The sequence below is a fragment of the Natrix helvetica genome (genome assembly GCF_964273705.1).
Source record: "Natrix helvetica genome assembly, chromosome: 5".
Lineage (NCBI taxonomy): Eukaryota > Metazoa > Chordata > Lepidosauria > Squamata > Natricidae > Natrix > Natrix helvetica.
In genome coordinates, this window is record NC_138551.1 from 146968774 (window position 1) to 146990809 (window position 22036).

At 48.2% G+C, this 22036-nt stretch overlaps 1 protein-coding gene across 3 annotated transcripts in view; it reads left to right on the top strand.

The window, feature by feature from the left end:
- CLSTN1 (calsyntenin 1) overlaps positions 1 to 22036 on the top strand; it is a 58586-nt gene that overhangs the window by 20813 nt on the left and 15737 nt on the right. For 2 of the 3 annotated variants that reach the window (XM_081955502.1, XM_081955504.1), the window contains 10 exons: positions 2682 to 2877; positions 6406 to 6614; positions 7967 to 8116; positions 8222 to 8407; positions 9537 to 9785; positions 13379 to 13500; positions 15128 to 15290; positions 18046 to 18096; positions 20929 to 21086; positions 21854 to 22002. In XM_081955502.1, coding sequence (XP_081811628.1) covers positions 2682 to 2877; positions 6406 to 6614; positions 7967 to 8116; positions 8222 to 8407; positions 9537 to 9785; positions 13379 to 13500; positions 15128 to 15290; positions 18046 to 18096; positions 20929 to 21086; positions 21854 to 22002 — 1633 coding nt within the window. The remainder of the gene's footprint in view (positions 1 to 2681; positions 2878 to 6405; positions 6615 to 7966; positions 8117 to 8221; positions 8408 to 9536; positions 9786 to 13378; positions 13501 to 15127; positions 15291 to 18045; positions 18097 to 20928; positions 21087 to 21853; positions 22003 to 22036) is intronic. The other variant, XM_081955503.1, reaches the window with a different exon arrangement.

The following is a 22036-nucleotide window of genomic DNA, read 5'->3' on the forward strand; positions in this document are numbered from 1 at the left end:
GGAGGTCTGCAGAGTGCAAAAACTTTTTTTTTTTTAATTTACAAAATCTTCAAAATCTTGGTGCGTCTTATACTCGGAAAAATACGGTATATGATTTCCGCTTGAGGTGCGTAGATGGCGTGCCTGGGTTAAAAACAATAGCACTGAACTAGCAGTACAATCATCCTGACTGCAGTTAGGAAAGGAGCATTTTAAAAATTCCTAGCTTTGTAATTCCGCCCCCGCCTTCTCACTCGCTGGTGAATTCCACCCTCCGGGTTCTCTCCGGAGCGCAGCCTTGCCTCTCTGTTGCTGAGTCGGTCAGCGGCGAAATCAGCCGAGTGTGTGGGACAGCGTCCTTGCATAGAATCTGTCGGCTCAATCCCATTGACTTTGAGCCGCGGAAATGGACGTTTTGATTCAGGATGAGTTTGTTCCTGGATCGTCCTTCCCCTGGGACCTGGGGAATACAAGCCCTCGACTTAACGACCACAGTGGAGCCCAAAATCTATGTTGCTAAGTGAAACGTTTGTGACGTGAGTTTCGTCCCATTTTACCCCCTTTCCTGCGACCGCTGTTAAGTGAATCCCTGCAGTTCTTAAGTTGGCGCAGCGGTCAGAGTGCAGTACTCCTGCTGATGCCTCCGATTCGGCAGTTCGAATCTCGCCAGGCTCATGGTCGACTCAGCCTTCCGTCCTTCCGAGGTGGATAAAATGAGGACCCAGATTGTTGGGGACAAGAGGCTGACTCTGTAAATCACTTAGAGAGGGCTGTAAAAGCACTGTGAAGCGGTATATAAGTCTAAGTAATATTGCTCCCCTGTTTCCCCATAAACAAGACCTCCCCGCATAATAAGCCTAATCGGGCTTTTGAGCGCATGTGATAAAATACGTCCTCGCCCGAAAATAAGCCCTCCCCGAAAATATTGCAACACAGCAGCAGCCAATGAGGTGACCACGCTCGCCGCCTCCTGCACCTCAAAAATAATAAGCCCTCCCCGAAAATATTGCAACACAGCAGCAGCCAATGAGGTGACCACGCTCGCCGCCTCCTGCACCTCAAAAATAATAAGACCTCCCCGAAAATAAGGCCAGGTGCTTGTTTCGGGGGGTCAAAAGAAAATAAGACCAATTTATTTTGGGGGAATTGCTATTAACTCTGTTGTTAAGTGATTCTGGCTTCCCCATTGTCAGAAAGTTGCAAAAAAAATGATCACAGTTTTGCTTGGACATAGCAATGGTCATAAGTATGAACCAGATGCCGAGCATCTGAATTTTGATCGTGGAGATACTACGGAAAAAGTCGTCGCTGCGAAAAATGGACCCCAGACGCTTTGTCCAGCGCCGTTGTAACTTTCAACCGCCACTGAACAAACCGTTGTAATTGGAGGACTACCTGCAGTTAGAACAGTGTTTCTCAACCTTGACAACTTGAAGATGTCCGGACTTCAACTCCCAGAATTCCCCAGCCGCTGGGAGTTGAAGTCCGGACATCTTCAAGTTGTCAAGGTTGAGAAACACTGCGTTAGAGAAACCCTACCAAGGAGACCCAAACTGGAGTTGGTTGGGTTTTTGCCCAACGCATCGTTCTGCAAACACTCGTTTCCTGGAGCCAGTTGGATTCACACGACATGCTGGTTTTGCAGAATGTGGGCGGATGCCCTGACTGTGTGCTCCCCCCCCCCCCCCCGAGTCTCTGTCCTGGTGGATTTTCCGGTCGGCCCAGCTAAGATCCAGGCAAAAACGATGAAAAAAGCATTAGAAGGGACAGCATTGCTATCTAGAACGATTGAAATGGATGCCTGAAAAATTGGTATTTCTACCTTTGTCCTCTGGGTCGTTCATTTGGATCCCCCTCCCTCTACTTCTGCTTTTCTTTCTTTCTTTCTTTCTTTCTTTCTTTCTTTCTTTCTTTCTTTCTTTCTCTCTCTCTCTCTCCCTCTCTCTCTCTCTCTCTCTCTCTCTCTCTCTCTCTCTCTTTCTTTCTTTAAATAATCATTGCACAGGAAGACTTCCCCCCCTCCCCTTCTCCTTTCCCCCTTGAATCAAGAATTTTTGTGAATGGGAGTGCCGAATCTTCTTCCCCCTGTGGAAACTCTTCCCCTCCACCTTCCCCTCACCCTCACTCCCCCACCTTCCCTTCCTTGACTTGGATAACTGGAGAGTTTTTTTAACTGCTCTGGTCAAAAAACATGAAGGAAGCGCCCTCCCCCGCCCCGCCCCGCCAGCCTTTATTCCCAGCGGCTTGACCAATTGATGCTCTCTGCTGTCGTATTCACTCGAGTTTCTCAAGTATTCCTGTGAAATGCCTCTCTCCTCTTTTTCGACGTTCCTCCCGCATGAACGAATGCAAAGGCAATTTAATTGCTTGGAAATCCAGATGTCTGCCTGTTTTTGTTCCTTCCTTTAAAAAAAAACACCAAACAAACTAAAAAAGTCCCCGGAACGCCCCAACACAAGTTCCTTTCGCTTTGTCGGCAAACCCCCCCCCCCCCTCCTCACAAAACCTCCCCCTGGCTGCTATTAAAACGGTTGGGACATACGTGTTTCCAAACCCACACGCTTGCTTGCGTGTGTGTGTGTGTAACTCCTCGTGCACGCATCCCCCTGTTTTTGAGATCCCTCTTCCTTTCTCCTGGCTTTCCCCCCCCCTCCCCCCTCCGAACGGTACTCATCCGAGCTGCCTTTGCCTTTCCCTCGTAGGTGAAATTTGTGGATTTAAAATTCACGGCCAAAATGTCCCTTTTGAAGCAGTGGTGGTGGATAAATCCACTGGGGAGGGGACCATCCGATCCAAAGAAAAACTGGACTGCGAACTGCAGAAGGAATATACCTTCACCATCCAGGCCTACGATTGCGGAACTGGACCGGATAGAGCCAATATGAAGAAGTCCCACAAGTAAGTGATGGGTGGGCGGGGAGAAAGGAAGCGCTCCTCAGAAATGCCCTTTGCTTTTCCTAAATGGAATCTGGTTTCTGCCTTTTAGATATATGTATGTATGTATGTATGTATGTATGTATGTATGTATGTATGTGTGTTACAACCCCTGGTATGGCTCACTACTCCCCCTTTCTGTCCTTCGCCTCTTTACAGAAGGCCTTCCAGGCAGAAAACGATGTTTTATTTTTAATGTTGCCTTTGCTATGTTTGTGTTGTATTTGTGCTGATAAATAAATAAAGGGAGACTAGTATAGATCTATTTCAAGCTATTTAGCTCTCATCAGCTAGCCATACTGATGAGAGCTAAATAGCTTGAAATAGATCTATACTAGTCTCCCTTTATTTATTTATCAGCACAAATACAACACAAACATACACACACACACACACACACACACACGTGAGACATGGGTGTACGCGTCCCTGCCCAAAATCCACAGCAATAGAATAGGAATAGAATAAGAAATAGAATAAGGAATACAATAGAATAGAAAATAGAATAGAATAGAAAACAGTATAGAATTGAATAGAATAGAAAATAGAATAGAATATAGAATCGAATATAGAATCGAATAGAATCGAATAGAAAATAGAATAGAATAGAAAATTGAATAGAATACAATGAGAGAGAGAGGGAGAGAGGAAGAGAAATAAAAAAATTGAAGAGTTGGAAGGGACCTTGGAGGTCTTCTAGTCCAAGCAGGAACCCTATACCACTTCAGACAAATGGTGATCTAACATTTTCTTAAAAACTCCCAGTGTTGGGACATTCACAACTTCTAGAGGCAAGTTGTTCCACTGGTTAATTGTTCTCACTGTCAGGAAATTTATCCTCAGTTGCTTCTCTCCTTGATTAGTTTCCACCCATTGCTGCTTCTCCTGCCTTCAGGGGCTTTGGACAATAACTTGACTCCCTCTTCCCTGAGATATTGGAAGACTGCTATCATGTCTCCCCTAGTCCTTCTTTTCATTCAACTAGAGGATGGAAGAGAGTGTGTCACTGTTGCGTCTTGGCACATGGGTTCCAAGGCTCAGAATACCCACTTTTGAGAAAAACAAACCTGGAGAGAGGAATTAAATCAGCAGCTTTTGAGATCATGGTTTGTTAAAAGGAAGGGAATACTTGCGCCATCCCACCCCCCCCCCCCAAGTGGCTGCTGGAGGTCAACGGCTCTGACAGATGTGCAGGTTGTTTCTCTTGCAGGATTTATGGGACAGAAGCAATCTTGGTTTTTAAAAAAATTCACATTAACCTTTTAAGAGTATTTTCCACCTCTCTCGGGGCATTAAAGATATAATGCCTGTGGTTAGTTCTCTCTCTCTCCCTCTCCCTCTTTTTCTCTCTCTCTCTTGCTCTCTCTGTCTCTGTCTGTCTTTTTCTTTGTCTATGTCTCTCTTCTTGTGTCTGTCTCTCTCTCTCTCTCCTCTCAGGGTCTCTCTTTGTGTCTCTGTACGTCTGTCTGTCTGTCTGAGTGTGTCCCCCACCACCACCAATACTGTACTGGGGGAAAAAAAAAACCTTGTCTGCATTATGCTTTATGGCACAGTTCCTCCTCCGACATGCATCCCTTTGGCTTTTGGTGATCCACAGCGATCTTAACACATCCACGTCTTTTCCGTAGATCAGAAAAGCTGATCCAGGCATCTTTCTCGGAAAGGTTCAAATATCTGAAAGATGTGATGAGGTGGGGTGTTTTTTTTTTTTTTTAAGGTTGCTCAGTCTGCTGAAAGGGCAGGAAGCAAAGCATACCTGCATCTAGGGTCAGGATATACCCTGACAAAAGTAAATCCTGACTCCCCCTCAAAATTAGATTTTCATAGTAGAAGGAGCGTGCATAAATGCACTAACATGCCTGTCGCCCCTGTCATTGTATTTTTATACTTAATATCTCTGATCTGATTTTCCTCTAATAGGAGAGCCCAGTTAGAATAAAATAACAGACTTGGAAGGGACCTTGGAGGTCTTCTAGTCCAACCCCCTGCCTAGGTAGGAAACCCTACACCACTTCAGACAAATGGTTTTCCAACATCTTAAACACTTCCACTGAGCTTTCACAACTTCTGGAGGCAAGTTGTGCCACTGATTAATTGTTCTCACTGTCAGAGAATTTCTCCTTAGTTCTAACTTGCTTCTCTCCTTGATTAGTTTCCACCCATTGCTTATCCTCCTACCCTCAGGTGCTTTGGAGAATAGCTTGACTCCCTCTTCTTTGGGGCAGCCCCTGAGATATTGGAAGACTGCTATCACGTCTCCCCTAGTCCTTCTTTTCATTCAACTCGACATAACCAGTTCCTGCAACCGTTTTCATATGTTTTAGCCTCCATCATCTTGGTTGCTCTTCTCTGCACTCTTTCTAGAGTCTCCACCTCTTTTTTACATTGTGGCAACCAAAACCGGATGCCGTACTCCAAGTGTGGCCTTACCAAGGCCTTGCAAAGTGGTATTATAATGTCTGGTGAGGCCACACTTGGAATATTCTGTGTGACTCTAAGGTAGCTGATTGTTATAGCTCCCTCCCAGTCCCCTGGTTTGACCTTTTAAAATTCTTGCCCAGGAGAAGTTAAACAATTGGCCTGCAAATTGAGGTGTGTGTGTGTGTGTGTGTGTGTGTAATAAAACTGTCAAGCCCCCACCTTCCTTTAACATCTGGGCCCTTTCTTCCTTTAACGTCCATAATTGATGGCTTCATGAGGCCTGCTCCTCATAGTTGAAAAACCTAAAACATTCACGGCTGTCACTGCAACATGATGAGAAGCCGAGCGCCGCTTGGTATATGGCGCTGGAGCTCTCCAGGGCTGCTCCTAGGTCTGCAGAAACTAGCCAGCCTCCTTCCCCATTGGCTGTGGTGTCGGGGGAATTCTGGGAGTTGAAGTCCACGCATGTCAAAGTGGACATGATCGAGAAACACCGCTATCGATTAGCCACGTCTGCTGGGGTCTCAAACTCCCCCCGTCTCCTCCAAACTCCTCCAAGGGAGGTGCGCCATGGGGGCGCAGTGGTTAGAGTGCAGTCCTCCAGGCCACTTCTGCTGACTGCCGGGAGTTCAATCCTGACCGGCTCAAGGTTGACTCGTCCTTTCGTCCTTCTGAGGTCAGTAAAATGAGGACCCAAAATTGTTGGGAGAAATACGCTGACTCTAAACCGCTTAGAGAGGGCAGTGAAGCACTGTAACGTGGTATATAAGTCTTAAGTGCTATTGCTATCTTCCCTTGCTTTTCATCATCCTAACATCCGGTGGTATACCCAGAAGTTACTCCCTTTGGCCTATTACCCAGATGTAAAGCAGAGCCAACTCCGTGGAGTCAGTGGATGGAAGACCAACAGGAAACTGAGTCTAAATGATGGGAGTTGTTGTCTCAAGACTACCGGTTCGGTGGCAGACCTTTTCTCTTAATTCCCAGGCCCTGCTAACACTTCCGTCTGTGTGTGTCCCCGGTGCAGAATTTCCCTATTTATAAAAGAGTCCATCGCCCTCTGTTCCCCAGAGCCACCGTACACATCCAGGTGAACGACGTGAACGAGTACGCACCCGTCTTTAAGGAGAAGTCCTACAAAGCGACGGCAATCGAGGGGAAGCGGTACGACAACATCCTAAAGGTGGAAGCGGTGGATGCCGACTGTTCTCCGCAGTTCAGCCAGATCTGCAGTTACGAGATTGTCACTCCAGAGGTTCCCTTCGCAATCGACAAAGACGGTAAGGCCGGTGTCCTCCACTTGTCACGGGGGTAGTGGCCCCAAATCCCTTTGAAGTGGCCCAGATCTCTTGTTTTAAGTGGTCCAAAGGCCCCATTGACAGAGGGCTGAGAAATTGCCCAGGCCACAGAATAGGGTAGGACCTCGAACCCATCACCTTGGGGGGAGGGATTGTCATAATTCCGCTTCTCTCGTCATAGGGGGTGCCAGCCATTTTTATTTGGGACCTCATTTTTAAAAATGACATTTGATACCATTTTTAAAAATATAACAACAAGTTATAAACAGAAGTGAAATGCTACCGGTTTGGCCAAAACAATAGTTAAAAAAACTGGTATTTCCGATGATCAGCTGTGACCCGTGATTTATATTAACTAAATCGCGTGGCACAGCGGATTCCCCCGCCACCGCTGTTCTACTTACCTTTGCAATCGTGCTTGGTAGCAGGCTCCGGCCACCTGCCCGGATGTCATGTCAATTTTTGATACTCTGCCTATGCGCAGAAGGCCCTGCGCATGGGCGGAGGTGGTTCGTGTGTTCAGATTTGCGAACCGGTAGCGAAGGTAAGTAGATTTCACCCCTGGTGATAAAGTAATAGAAAATAGAGAATAAATAGGAAAGCAGTGAGGAGGGAAAAGGAAAAGAGAAGTGAGAAAAGATAAGGAAGGAAGGAAGGAAGGAAGAAAGAAAGAATTTGAATTGAATTTGAATTTATTAGATTTGTTGGCCGCTCCCTCTCCACGAAGGGACTCGGGGCGGCGTACAATAAATAAAAACACATATTATACAATTAAAACATTTCACGGAGGAGGTGTCAAAATCGCATAGTACAATACATAGGAATAGTCATAATAGGATTAAAAATTAAAATACCCCAATATAAAATTACAAATTTAAAAGATTGCCAGGAGGATAAAGATGGAACTATAATTGAGCCAGGCCGGCTAGTTGAAAAAGGTGGGTCTTGAGTTTTGAACGGAAGGAGCGGAGGTCGGTAGTAATCCTAATGTCGGGGGGGAGGTCATTCCAGAGGGCTGGGCCCATCACAGAGAAGGCCCTGCTCCTGGGAAGGAAGGAAGGAAGGAAGGAAGGAAGGAAGGAAGGAAGGAAGGAAGGAAGGAAGGAAGGAAGGAAGGAAGGAAGGAAGGAGAAGCGTTGACTTCTAACTCTCTCTGTTACAGTAAAAGAAGCCATTCCCCTCAAATCACAACTTTTTGCTTTTTCCTGATAGTATAAACAAGCCACTTCTATAAAGTTCTATCAATCTAATCGGTATTTTTTTATTTGTGGCCTCTTAATTCACCGCGGCAAGGCCCGCTCCGTTTTTGAAACCTGCCCTCCTGCTTTTGCCAGGTTACATCAAGAACACTGAGAAGCTGAGCTTCAGCAAGGAGCACCAGTACAAGCTCACCGTCACGGCCTACGACTGTGGGAAGAAGAGGGCTGCCGAGGACGTGCTGGTGAAGATCAGCATTAAACCCACCTGCAAAGCAGGCTGGCAGGGTTAGTCTTCAGCCCACTCCCCACCCACCTCCAGCCCCTCGCTTTGCTTGCTTCAGGCACCAAAAACCGCTGGCTGCAAACGTCTCCTCTGTTAATGGTTTTCAGGATGGAGCAAAAGAATGGAATACGAACCCGGGACTGGGGCCCTTGCCCTCTTCCCCAACATCCATCTGGAGACCTGCGACCAGCCCATCACGTCCGTCCAAGCCACAGTCGAGCTGGAGACCAATCACATTGGGAAAGGCTGCGACCGGGACACCTACTCGGAGAAGTCCCTTCACAGGCTCTGCGGTAAGCTGAAAGATTCCAGGCTTCTCTTGGGTGGGTGGGTGGGTCAGGCTAGGTGAGTGCCTCTCGGCTGCAGAATGGATGTTGAAAAGGGGCACAGAGGTCTTTTTTCTAACGTCCCCCCCAGACCACATAAACGAAGATGCCGGGTAAGTTCTAAAAAAGGAGTGTCAAACTCGATTTCATTGAGGGCCGCATCAGAGTTGGGTTGGACCTTGGGGAGGGGGGGGGCAGAGTGGGCATGGCCAGCTCCACATCACTCGGCCAGAGAAAACGGACTCCCAAGCTCCATTTATTTTTTAAAATTTTATCGATTTTAAAAATTTTACAAGAGAAAAGGGGTTAAGAGGTTATGGAACATTTTGACAGCTACATCGTGCGGGGGGGGGGGAGAGAAGCCCCCCCCCCCGGGTCTTGCAACTTTTGCAAAAAGGAAAAATAAAAAACTATGAACATTTGCATAGATATTAGCAGTTTTAGGCTTACACAAAATCGTCAGTATGTTTCAATCATTTTACTTTTGTCACTTCCTTGAAAATACATTGTAACGGCATTTGGAATAGTGTTTCGATTCACTTTTGTGATCTGAGTCTTCTTGTTGTCGCATCCTCCCCCCACCTTCCACTGGCAGAGCCTCAGCCCCTCCCTGTTTTGTTTCTTGTGTGACATCCCCCACGTCACCTAAGAGAGCAGTATGTTTTTTCATGAAAGCCTCTGCTTCCGCAACTGTGTTAATTCTGATTCTACTGCTCTCCCCAAAAAAATCAACATGCCAAGCTCCATTTTTGGCTGTGACAGCCTCATGCAATCCTCTGCCAGCGGAAACGGAGCTCGGTAGGGCTGTGTGGGGCCCCCCGGAGGTCTGCTTTTTGCTGGCGGAGGCACCGGGGGCCAGTCCTTCGCTGTTTCCAGGGGGAAGACCCCGTGGGCCAGATCTAAGCACCCCGCGGGCCTTGAGTTTGACACCCCTGATCTAAAGCTTTTCTCTCAGTGCGGCGGGGGGGGGGGGGGCAGAGAACTGAAAAATGAGTACCAAAAAGAGTATTTTCCCTGCCAGGAGGAGTGACCCAATAGCAGATCTGCTTCTTTTCAGCCTTCTCTTTTTTCTACTTCTTCATCCTGCTCTTAACAGGCGCTTCCTCTGAGACTGCCGAGCTGCTCCCGTCTCCAAGCAACACCGCCAACTGGACCATCAACCTCCCGACCGACAACGGCCACGAGAGCGACCAGGTCTTCGAGTTTAACGGCACTCAAGCTGTGAAGGTGCCGGATAGCGTGGTCACCATCAGTATGAAAGAGCCTTTTGTGATTTCCGTCTGGATGAGGCACGGCCCTGGGGCCAAGGAGAAGGAGACCATCCTCTGCAATTCAGACAAGACAGGTGAAAAAAAAAAAGGGGGGGGAGGCACCTGTTGAGCTTGTGATGTCATGCACCTGTGGCCGCCTCAACCTCGGGATAGAATTGTTGCGGCATCACAAAAGACCGTACCAACATCAGTTGGAGAGTATTAGACTAAAATATCATGGTGAGCTCCCAGCCAAAAGGTTGCAAATTAAGTTCAGGCAAGCAGTCTTTGTGGCACGAAACAGAATGAGCAAAATCTTCAGAAATGCGAACTGTTGTCTCCTACAACCACCACTCCCCTTTCCTTCTATTTATTCCCCAGCCAGGGAGGGGCCATTCAGCGTCCATGTTTGCTTTGCTTCCCGAGTCGACTCCCTGTCCTCCGTTGTTCACCTCTCCTATCTGCTCTGCGCATACGCACATCTGGAACAGGCCCCAGCTGTTCTTCCTCCTCGCTCATTTCAGCCTCCAAAGGCAGCTGCCTCACCAGGAGCTGAGAAATGTCAGAAGGCCCTGACTCTATCTCTGTGTCCGACACTGAGCGTCCATCAGAGCCTTCCCCAGGCACTCCAGCACTGGCCCAAGTTCCTCCCCAACCTCCTCATCGTCTGTGTCTGCCGTCAGGTCTGCTGACCTGAGCCACAACAGGCTTCTCCATAGTAACCCCGCCGTGGGTGTGTGTGGTTTCAGTCTGTTTTGAGTTTTGTGCTCGTGATCTGAAGCTCCCCACCTGTCTTAGAGTCAGAAGCCCTTGCTGCCTCTTTTTTCTCCCTAGCAGACGTCACAATCTGTATATTTGGAAACACAACAGAGCAGATCTGATTTTTTTTCCCCTCCTTCCCTCCTCCCAAGGGAAGATCCTTTGCTCGTCCGTCCCCTGTTCCCTGCCACCCATGTCTCTAGTATTCTCTAAGCAAGTTCAACGTCTGGGCACTTCAAGCGGTTGTTTCTAACGCGGGTTTGATTCCAGCAGGAATGTCACTGCATGGGTTTTGCAACAAAGCAAAGCAAAGGAGACGCTTGAGTCGCTTGAAAATGCTCCCGTTTTCTCCCCAGCTAAAATAAAAGGTTTGCTTTCAAGCAAGCAAAAACATTGACCACCGAGGTTTTACCTACTGTTTTCATCAATGTCTGACTGACATGTGGGAACCGGTCAAGTCCAGGTTCCTTGTTAAGTCACTGCGAGATTCTTTTTGCCTTTTGAGTTGCAAGGAAGGAAGAGTTGCCTTTATGTCTCTATAATAATAATAATAATAATATTGAATTTATTAGCCGCTCCCTTTCCAAGCAGGACTCGGGGCGGCGTACACTAGAAACATATAAAACATATAAAAACATAACACATGTGTACAAACACATAAACATACATATATACAAAGACATACATGTACGGAGGAGGTAATAAATTACAACATTTAGACAATTAAAACCATTTACATACCCCAATAATAAAACCCAATATACAATAAAAAATTTAAAATTTAGAAGACAGTCGGGAAAAACGAAAAAATTACGGTTGAGCCAGGCCAGATAGTTGAAAAAGGTGGGTCTTCAACTGTACACGGAAGGAGCGGAGATCGGAAATAATCCTGATGTCACGGGGGAGGTCATTCCACAGGGCTGGGCCCATCACAGAGAAGGCTCTGCTCCTAGGTGTCGCCCCCCGACACTGTTTGGAGGACGGCACCCGGAGAAGTCCCTCTCTGTGTGAGCGAATTGGTCGTAGGGATGTGTGGGGCAGGATGCGATCCTGCATGTAACTAGGTCCTGAGCCATGAAGCGCTTTAAAGATCATAATCAAAACCTTGAAACGCACTCGGTAGACCACAGGAAGCCAGTGCAGCTCGCGCAGGAGAGGTGTTACAGGGGAGTATCTAGTCCTCCCCATAATCACCCGCGCGGCCGCGTTCTGGACCAACTGTAGTCTCCGAGTGCATCTCAAGGGAAGCCCCATGTAGAGAGCATTGCAGTAGTCCAGGCGAGACGTCACTAGCGCATGGGTGACTGTGCGTAGGGCATCCCGGTCCAATAAGGGGCGCAATTGGCGCATCAGGCGGACCTGATGGAACGCCCCCCTTGCCACGGCTGTTACATGGTCATCCATGGACAGCCGGGCATCTAGGAGGACGCCCAAATTGCGCACCTGTTCCATGGGGGCTAGTTGCACGCCCCCAATGGCCAGAGATGGAAGCACCTGGTTGAACCGGGGGGCCGGAAGCCACAGCCACTCCGTCTTGGAAGGGTTGAGTTTTAGTCTCTCTCTCTCTCTCTCTCTCTCTCTCTCTCTCTCTCTCTCTCTCTCCCTCCCTCCCTCCCTCCCTCCCTCTCTCTCTCTCCCTCCCTCTCTCCCCCCCCCTCTCTCTCTCTCTCTCTCTCTCTCTCTTTTTAATTGGCCCCAAGGTGGATTTAATTAGGGAAGGATCAGGAAATAGTGGCAATGTTGTTGTTAGCTGCAAAGTCGTGTCCGACCCATCGCGACCCCATGGACCATGTTCCTCCAGACCTTCCTGTCCTCTCCCATCCTCTGGAGTCCATTGAAGCTCACGCCGAATGCTCCGGTGACTCCATCCATCCACCTCCTTTTCCATCGTTTCCTTCTTCTTTTGCCCTCCATCGTTCCCAGCATCAGGCTCTTCTCCAGTCACTCCTTCTTCCTTCTCATTAGGTGGCCAAAGTGCTTGAGTTTCCTCTTCAGGATCTGGCCTTCTAAAGAGCAGTCAGGGTTGATCTCCTCCAGGACTGACCGGTTGGATCGCCTTGCACTCCAAGGGACTCAACGCAGGAGTCTTCTTCTCCAGCACCAGAGTTCAAAGGCCTCCATTCTTTGGCGCTCAGCCCTCCTTAGGGTCCAACCTTCACAGCCATCCATTGCAACTGGGAAAACCATCGCCTTGACTAAGACGCCCTTGTCTTGGCAGTGACAATGTAGGCTGCGTTTATTCCGAACCTCCCCCCCCCCCGCACCTTCCCCCAAATCCAGGGAAGCTGCTCTGGAGAAGGGAATTGTAAGCTTCCTTTCGCACCATATCAAGTGTTTCCTGCCATTTAACAAGAGGGGATATTTGGGATGCTGGGAATAATTACTTTAGAAAGGGAAGCTTGGAAAGGGATAATGATTAGAAACATATGCTGGCTTGCTTAGAGTTCCACGAAGGACTCGCTGCGGAGAAATTCTTCCGTGGAGCTGCATATTCCCGCCATGCAAGGTTGACTTCTGGCTCTTAAAACTTGCCTTTTCTCCTGGAGGCCTCCCAGCCTTCCGCACCCCACGGTGAATGTTTGCTGGTCATCAGTAGGCCAATTATGAGTCTGGAGATAGGTTTTAAGTCCTTGTTTCTGGGTGTCGGGAAAAGAGAGTGCTCTGGTCTTGCATGCTGCGATACTTAGCTGCGGTTTACTGGCTCACAACTCGACTTGGCCTGGTTCCCGCTGAGCCGGAGGGAAAGTTCTCCTGTTGTTAGCTGAAAACTGGGCCTGTTCCAGATGTTGTGCTCTTCCCCCAACCCCAGCCAGGGGTCGTGGATAATGGCAATTTGTAGTGACCAGCCCTATGACTTGCCAAGGCCGTCAAACGCACATTACGCTGGATTGTGTTGAGATGAAGCGCTAATTCTGTTCTTCCCCTGTAGACATGAGCCGTCACCGTTACTCCCTTTACGTCCACAACTGCCGGTTGGTCTTCCTCTTCCGCCAGGATCCCTCCGAGGGGCAGAGTTACAAGCCGGCCGAATTCCACTGGAGGCTGAACCAGGTGGGCGCAAAAATACTTCTAGCCACCCTTGGGTCAGCTTCCCCCCCCCCCTCCTGCATGGAAAAACAGCTCTTTCCTGGTTAGAAACTTCAGATTCACACAATGGATGGCCTAAAAGGGGCTGTAAGTTAGGCTCCTTGGGTTGTCTACATCAGGGGTCGGCATCCTGCAGCTCTGGACTCTTTCATCCCTCTGCTGTGGCTCCCTGTCACTCAAAATATGTCACAACCGCCAATGTGCCACACCCACCGGCACACAATTGATTGAGCTTTTCGGGCCCCGGTAGGTTTTGTGGCTCCTGGTCTTTTCTGTGGGAAATGGATCCAAATGGCACTTTGAGTGTTTAAGGTTGCCAACCCCCCGATCTAGAAATTGGTTGCCCCACCATCAAGGGTTCAAGACCAGAAGATGTTGGATAGCTATTTGTCTGAAACGGTATAGGGTTTCCTGCCTAGGCAGGGGGTTGGACTAGAAGACCTCCAAGGTCCCTTCCAACTCTTACTATTGTATTGTATTATTGTACCATCCTACCTGGAGGCGTACGATCTTGAATTGCTACCCGTTTGCATTGGATTATGATCCTCACTGGCCCATCAAATCCAGAGTACAGCCTCATTAAAATCTCCCTCACACTGGGAAGTCGAGTTAGAATTAAGACAGTGGACGAGGGCAGAGGCCTTTATTAAAAAAACATCTTTCCCTCCCAGAGGACGAAGATAGCAGAGGTGGGGGGGGGGAAAAAGCAGCAATGTACAAGATATGGAGAGGGGGCGGCGGGGGGGAGACACGGCTCCACCCGGGAGCAGAGAGGAGGAAGCAATATCGAAAAGGCTCAGGTCACAAAAATAAAAATATCTGAAATATTATTGTAATTGTTGATATAGTAGAAAGTGACAAAGAAAGAGAGGATGGAACATGTTGTTGACATAAAGTAAGAATTCTGTATATGCTTATCCTTTACATGTTATTTTTAAAATTGTAAAAGTGTGAGATTTGGGGGGGATTTCTACTGCCAACATGGGAGCTACTAAAATGTTCTATGTACCCTATTGCCTTTTCCCTACAAATGTTTTTAAAACCAATAAAACCTTTTACAAAAAAAAAAAAAATCTCCCTCACAGATAACTGTCTTGCCTTCCCTTGATCGCCTCCAGCAAAGGGTAACCCCTTACACAGGTTCCTTATCCTGTAGGAGTGTAACTTTACTGATAGAGCCATACAGGCACAGAAGTAGCGAAGCCGGTTCTGAAGATTTCCTGGGAAAACTGCATCGTTAAAATCCTCCTTTTCCCCCCCACTGTCCATTGTCCACCAATCTAGCACAATCCCTTTGTTTTGAGAAACAGCCTGCTCAGATCAGAAGGTTCTCATCGGTCGACCTTGAGGTGTTGAGATTCTCCCCGTCTACCGACGGTTCACATAGATTCCTCAATTCCTTCCCAGCCACCCATACCTTCCAGTCATACCCCTCTTTGGTTGCTATTGTCTGGCTGTGAGCACAGCCAGTCAGCCACGACAGCTAGGAATCTTTCCCGGGTAAAAATAGGAAGGAGTCCCATCCTTTGGGAATAATGAAACGTAGGTTTCCTTCCCTCCAGTCTTTTTAAACGCTTGGCTCCCCTTCCAGGTTTGCGATCAGGAATGGCACCACTACATCCTCAATGTAGAGTTTCCAGCAGCCACGCTCTACATCGACGGCGTTTCTTTCGATCCCTTCCCGGTGACCGAAGATTATCCGCTCCATCCCTCCAAGATAGAATCGCAGCTAGTAGTCGGAGCTTGCTGGCAAGGTAAGCGACAACCTAGATTTTGTCTTGATGGCTTCTTTGTGAGCCGGGCTCCCCCTTTGGGCTTAAATGGCCTTCAACTCATCCACCCAGCACTCCATGGTAGGAGCAATGGGGCTGGTTGAAGCAAAGACATTCAAAAGATTAGCTCGGATATAATAAGACATCAGATGACACAAGAACTCTTTTTCCTGGTTCTCTCCAGCTCAAGATAGTTGCCTTAATAATTCTTAATGCCTTAAGAAACACTTAATTTGTTGTCATCTTGAGAGCTGTTGGTTCTTATGGCCCGCCGGCGGCCAGCAGAGCTGGCAGCAGAGTCGGGCAGTGAGGAGGTTGGGGAGGAACATGGGCCAGTCCTGGGGGCTGAGGAAAGCTCAGACGAGGGCTCTGCGTCGGAGGCAGTGAGGGAGCTAGACAGCAGCGAGGCAGAGGAACAGCTGGAGCCTGTTCCCAGTGTGCGCATGCGCAGAGCTGCCAGACAAGACAAGAACAACTAAGAAAGCAGGGTCGACTTGGGAGTAAAGCTGCACCATGGGGGTGATTGACCCCTTCCATAGGAAACAAAAGAGCAAATTGGGGAGGGGACTTTTGCAGGAAACAATTCGTGCCTTCGGTCGTTTCAAGAGTGGAAAGTTCTGTTTGTGACTATAAGAGACTCTGTGCCAAGTTTTGCCTTGCCGTTGCGTTTGGAAACTAGTTATCTGGCAGATATCCAAGCGAGATAAGGTTCGTGTTGATAAACATTCCTCTGAAAGACTGTTTGCCTAGCCTTGCTGACTGTGAATGATAGGAATCCACAGTCGTGCAAATAAAAGAGGTTTTCCCGGGACCCAGACTCTGCCTCGTGCTTGTTAAGGAAGCCTGGGTCAGAACATTGGTGAAGAAAAACGTGGAGTGAAGAACTTGAACTGGGTCAGGAACTCCAACATATTATAAAACCAGAAAGTCTCGTGAGAATGCTCTCTCTCTCTGCTTCTGCCTTTCCCGCGATCGTTTTTTATGAGTGGGGTTGATTGGGACGTTTGCCAGCATAATAATTCACTGAGCAGCTGGATATGATGGCGGTTTGTTACAGAGGGGCCGTAAAAAGGCAGCAACCCAATGATTTAACTAACATTCAAAGCAGGTTAAAACAGGTTAAAGCAGCCCTTCCCCTCGGGGACTTCATCAGGCTGAGTCATAACCTCAGAGGTGCCCGAAGGCTTTTTGTCTCATCGGCATCCTTAGAAAAGAAAGCAAGCACTGCACCAACATTTTTTGCACTGTAATTCTTCCTTTTTTTAAAAATAAAATAAAATAAATCCCCCAATGGCACAGCTCTTTAAGGACAATCAGGTTAGTGGGGGAAATGACTTTTCCTTTGCCGTAATCCTTCACTTTCGATTGCTCTTGTGTGCGAGGGGCCATCAGAAGCTCACGCAGGAATTTAATGACCGTAATTGAATTGTATAAGTCAATAGTGGGATTAGGTTTAGCGCTCGGTCGAACTTTAGCAGAAAAGAAGGAAAGCAGCCGGAGAAAGACATCCCCTTTCTCTCTTCCTGCGACTCCATGGAGGGAAAACGGCTCCAAATTCATCCTTGGGTTTAGACACTTTTTGGCTTGTCCTTCAGGGAATTAGATCAGGAGATGGGGAGTCACCCCACAAAGGCCTTGCAAACTTGGCTTGACTAGTTTTATTTTACATATTTAGAAAATTGATATTGTTATGGCCTGCCAGCGGCCAGCAGAGCTGGCAGCAGTTTCGGACAGTGAGGAGGTTGGGGAAGAACATGGGCCAGTCCTGGAGTCTGGGGAAGGCTCTGATGAGGGCTCTGTGTCGGAGGCAGAGATGGGGCCAGGGCTGTCTGACAGTTATCAGCTGCCTTCGGAGTCACAGATCAGTGGGGCAGAAGAACAGCTGGAGCCTGTTCCCGATGTGCGCATGCGCAGAGTTGCCAGGCGAAGGGAACCGCTAAAGAACAGGGGTCGACTTGGGAGGAAGCCAAGTTCTGCAGATATTGGCCTGGCAGCTCTCCAAGCCAGATAAGGTCTGTGTCTGTAAATCCACCCTTGAAAGACTTTGCTGGATGTGACTGAGCAGAATTCACAGTCACTTAATAAAAGAGGTTTTTTTTATCGGGACAAGGAGTCTGCTTTGTCGTTTGGGGGAAGCCTAGGTCAGAACAGATATAGTCCCCTACTCGCTCACGGTGACTCTCGGCCGCTTGCAACCAATAAAAAAAATACAATATTGGAAAAAAACAAACAAATAAATTTTAAAAATGGCTTCCCACCCATTGGCGACAGCACATGTTAAATAATCCATTTGATGGGCTCCGTCCCACTCAGGCTTCCCCAAAGCCAGCTGAACCAAATCTTTAGAGCAGGGGTGTCCAAACTTGGAAGCTTAAGACTTGTGGACTTCAACTCCCAGGATTCCCCAGCCAGCATGGCTGGCTGGGGAATTCTGGGAGTTGAAGTCCACAAGTCTTAAGCTTCCCAAGTTTGGACACCCCTGCTTTAGAGCCTTCGGAAAGACTGCCAAAGTGGCGGCCAGTTTTAATTTCTGCAGGGACGATGTTCCAGAGGGAGGGAGCCCCCACGGAGAAGGCCCTCCTTCTGCATCCCGCTACCTTATTCTTAACAAACTGGAATTCCAGGTGGGTGACCCTTCCAGGTCTGAACTGCGACAGGTTAAAATATCCAGGCCCTACCTAATCCCTCCGTTCCTGTTTTTTTCTTCTCCCTGTTTTCCTGCTTCTCCTCTCCGCAGAATATTCGGGAAATGAGAATGACACCGACCAAGCGACCGAGAATCCTACAGGTTGCTGGCAGTCTTAATTTCTCTCTTTTTAATGCTTTCATGTCCAAGGCAAGCTGTGGCTTCATCACACATAGCATGACGGGCCAGCATTGCATCACTACGGCCATTGAAGGGACACATAATCACGTTGCCGAGCTTGTGTTTTGTTTATTTCATTGCACTCTTCTTATATATATCTATATATTCACTTCCTCCTCGGTTTCTCCTCCCCTCACCTTTTTTTTTTATAGCAATAACCCCCCATCACACGTTCATATGCGAGTCCGTAAGCCGTGAAGGTGGCCTTGAAATGAACTAGCAACAGACTTAAATAACCACTTCGCAGTGCTTTTCAGCCCTCTCTAAGCGGCTTACAGAGTCAGCCTATTGCCCTCAACGATCTGGGTCCTCGTTTTAACGACCTCGGAAGGATGGAAGGCTGAGTCAAAGCTGGTTAGGATCGAACTCCTGGCAGTGGGCAGAGTCAGCCTGCAGTACCGCATTCTAACCACTGCATCACCAACTAGTTTCTCGAACTAGTTTGAGAAATCTCCCAAGTGGGTGTTGGCTACCGCAGGGTGGGACCTATCATGGACAGTGACTTCTCATTGGCCCGTCGTTCGCTTCCTTGGAGTCAAGCAGCCAACCCAAAGCAATGTCTCTGTAATTCATTTCCTGTCCAGTGAGGCATCTTCAGCCATGGAAAGTCGCTGGCCCACCCTCGGTCTCTTAGCCCAATCTCTTGTCACAGGCTGATTCCTGGGGAAAGCCAGATCCTAAGGAAGATTCCTTGGAGAAAAAGCAGGCTCTCACCCAAAGCTGCCCAACGTGGGGCTCATGCCCCACAGGGAGGCAATTTGATTCGTAATGGGGGCAATTCGAACCTTGTTTAAACCAAGTTAATAGCCCTTTAGGTTTCCTCCCCGTGAGTAATTCACTTTTTGAGTCAGGTAAGAATTACGTCACAGGGAGGGGCATCAGGATTTTAGAGATGATTAGGTGGGGCATGGCCCCCCCCCCAAAAAAAGGTGGGAATCACTGATCTAACCCATCCATAAAGAGAAGAGAGAACAGGATAAAATTGAGCATTGTTCCAATATCTCAGGGGTTGCCACAAAGAAGAGGGAGTCAAACTATTCTCCAAGGCATCTGAGGGTAGAACAAGAAGTAATGGGTGGAAACTAATCAAGGAGAGAAGCAACTTAGAACTGAGGAGAAATTTCCTGACAGTTAGAACAATGAATCAGTGGAACAGAAGTTGCCTCCAGAAGTTGTGAATGCCCCAACACTGGAAGTCTTTAAGAAGATGTTGGATAGCTATTTGTCTGAAACGGTATAGGGTTTCCTGCCTAGGCAGGGGGTTGGACTAGAAGACCTCCAAGGTCCCTTCCAACTCTACTATTGTATTGTATAAAATTGGAGAGGTGTGCACAAAACGGAAAATGTTTTCCCCCACCTTCAAATCAGAGGCAAACCTCACCTTTTGGCCTTTCTCACGAACCCATTCCTGTCAATTCAAGCAAACCTTTTCAAATAAGGTTTTGCAGGGCCAGGCTGCTGAGGATTAGTGGTGAGTCATAGAATGACTCACGTCCAATTTTGTTCGCTCCTCTTAGTACGTCGCAGGCTGATGAGCAGATGGCTACCTTAACCTGCTGACTCACGTGTCTAGTTTTGGAGGATATGACTTGCGGCCTTGAACTTCCCAGTTGGAGGCCACTGAATCATTCTGGCTTTAATTTAAAATGGCCTCTTGCCAAATATCCAGCACCGAGGCATCTTTTTATTATTATCATCAACTTAAAACAGAGACACTGAAAGACAAAGGAAAAGGATAGCTTTCCTGCAATTATATCTAAAGGCTAGATGAAACTTGCGGTGAAGATGGGATTTCAGTGAAAGCTACATATGCCCCGTTTCCCCGAAAATAAGACCTCCCCGGATAATAAGCCCAATCGGGCTTTTGAGCGCATGCGCTGAAATAAGCCCTCCCCTGAAAATAAAGCCCTCTCCGAAAATACTGCAACACAGCAGCAGCCTTGAGGTGACCACGTTCGCCGCCTCCTGCACCTCAAAAATAATAAGACCTCCCCGAAAATAAGGCCAAGTGCTTATTTGGGGGAGGGGGGGTGCAAAAGAAAATAAGACCCTGTCTTATTTTCAGGGAAACATAGTATTTGCATCCAAAAGTATTTGTTTCAAAAAGTATTTCTTTTGCGTGTGGATTTTTATCAATGGGGATTATAAAGAACTACTAGAACAGGAAGAGTTCCAATTTTGATAGGTTTTGCTAGGCTTCATCAGTTTTTCAACCTTGGGAACTTAGCTGGCTAAGGGGAATTCTGGGAGTCCAGAAGTTGCTACGGTTGAGGAAATGCTGGCCTAGAGTAATTTATATGACTTCCAGGAATAGTTCAATAAAACTCTTGCAAGGACTGGATTTCCAGAATTGATTGCAGCATGGAAATGTAGCGGTCCACATCAAGTCCCCCACCTAATCCTGGCTTTCACTGCAGTCTTCATCCTGGACCTGTGATTCTTGGGACCTGTTTGAGACAAGCTGTCTTAAAATAAAGGCCGCTGGACAGGTGTCCTTTGAAAGTCCCCTTGATCCCGCAACAAAGCTCGCTCATCTCATCCCTGCCCCTCGCTGCATGAACGAGCACCCATTTTATTTTCTCCTCCCTCCCCATCGCGCTTGAGCATAACTGCGAGTCGACCTCCGGAACGGGCAACTCACTAACTGCATGCCGTCGGAAAGCCAAGCCAAGCACGGTGCGCGAGTGGCACCAGGCCAGAGAGGCCGCCGAGCTCCAGGACTAAACACGGCTGCTTTTCCTTTCCTTCCTCAAGGTGGCGACCAGCGGATGGCTCAGTTCTTCCGCGGCAACCTGGCCGGCTTGACCATCCGCTCGGGCAAACTGGAAAGCAAGAAAGTGATTGATTGTCTGTATACCTGCAAGGAAGGCCTGGACCTGCCCACCGCGGACGGCACCGCGAAGGGCCTCAAGGTACTGTCCTGACCCGGCTCCCCAAACACAACAAACCACCTGATGTGAATTCAAAAGATTCCTTTATTAGGAATGCCGGCAGTCCCGGTAAAAAAAATTTTCTCAGGCTAACGAGTCCGGCCGGTCGGAAGATTGTCTGCCACATCTATTCATCACTGCCCCCTGCTTTTTATCCCCAGAGCGAGGGTGGGGCTTCACAAGCAGCAGTGGCTCTTCCGTCCCAAGGACCAGCCTATAGATTTCCACTGCTCTCCTCTCCTCTGCTTTCTGTGCATCCGCACGTCAGGCACTAGACCCAGCTATTCCTCCTCTTCCTCATCAGCCACCTCCAGACCTGGGGTCTCTTGACTCTCCGTGTGAGGGCTGATAGATGGCCACCAAGTTTTAGATCGGTGCCCGGCCAACCTGGGCCAGGGATGAGGCGCCGAGAACCAGTCCTTGGCTCTTTTCAAGGCAGCCTCGTGGGCCAGATCTAACCACATCACGGGCCAGATCTGGTGCCCCCGGCCTTGAGTTTAACATCCTTGATCTAAGAGAAGAACAGACAAATTCCAGCAGGCTTTTTCAGCTTCCATTATTCTACCTATTATTTACATTATTATTACATTAGACAACAATGTAATAATTATTGCAATAATGTAATAATGATCACATTATTATTACATACAGGATTATTACACTCCGGGTGGCTTGATTTACCAGAAATCTTTTCTTCCCTATTTGGCTGCCTTCCTCGCAACCTACGACTTCTCTTGCCCTCATTTCAGATCCACATGAATCCCAGCCAGTCAGCCCTGAGCTTGGAAGGGGACGACCTCGAGAGGTTCGACAAAACCATGCAACGCATCTCGTACGTGAACTCGCGCCAGTTCCCCACCCCCGGCATCCGGCGGATCAAAATCACAAGCACGGTGAAGTGAGTCCTTGTGGCGGGCGGGGAAGAAGAGGCA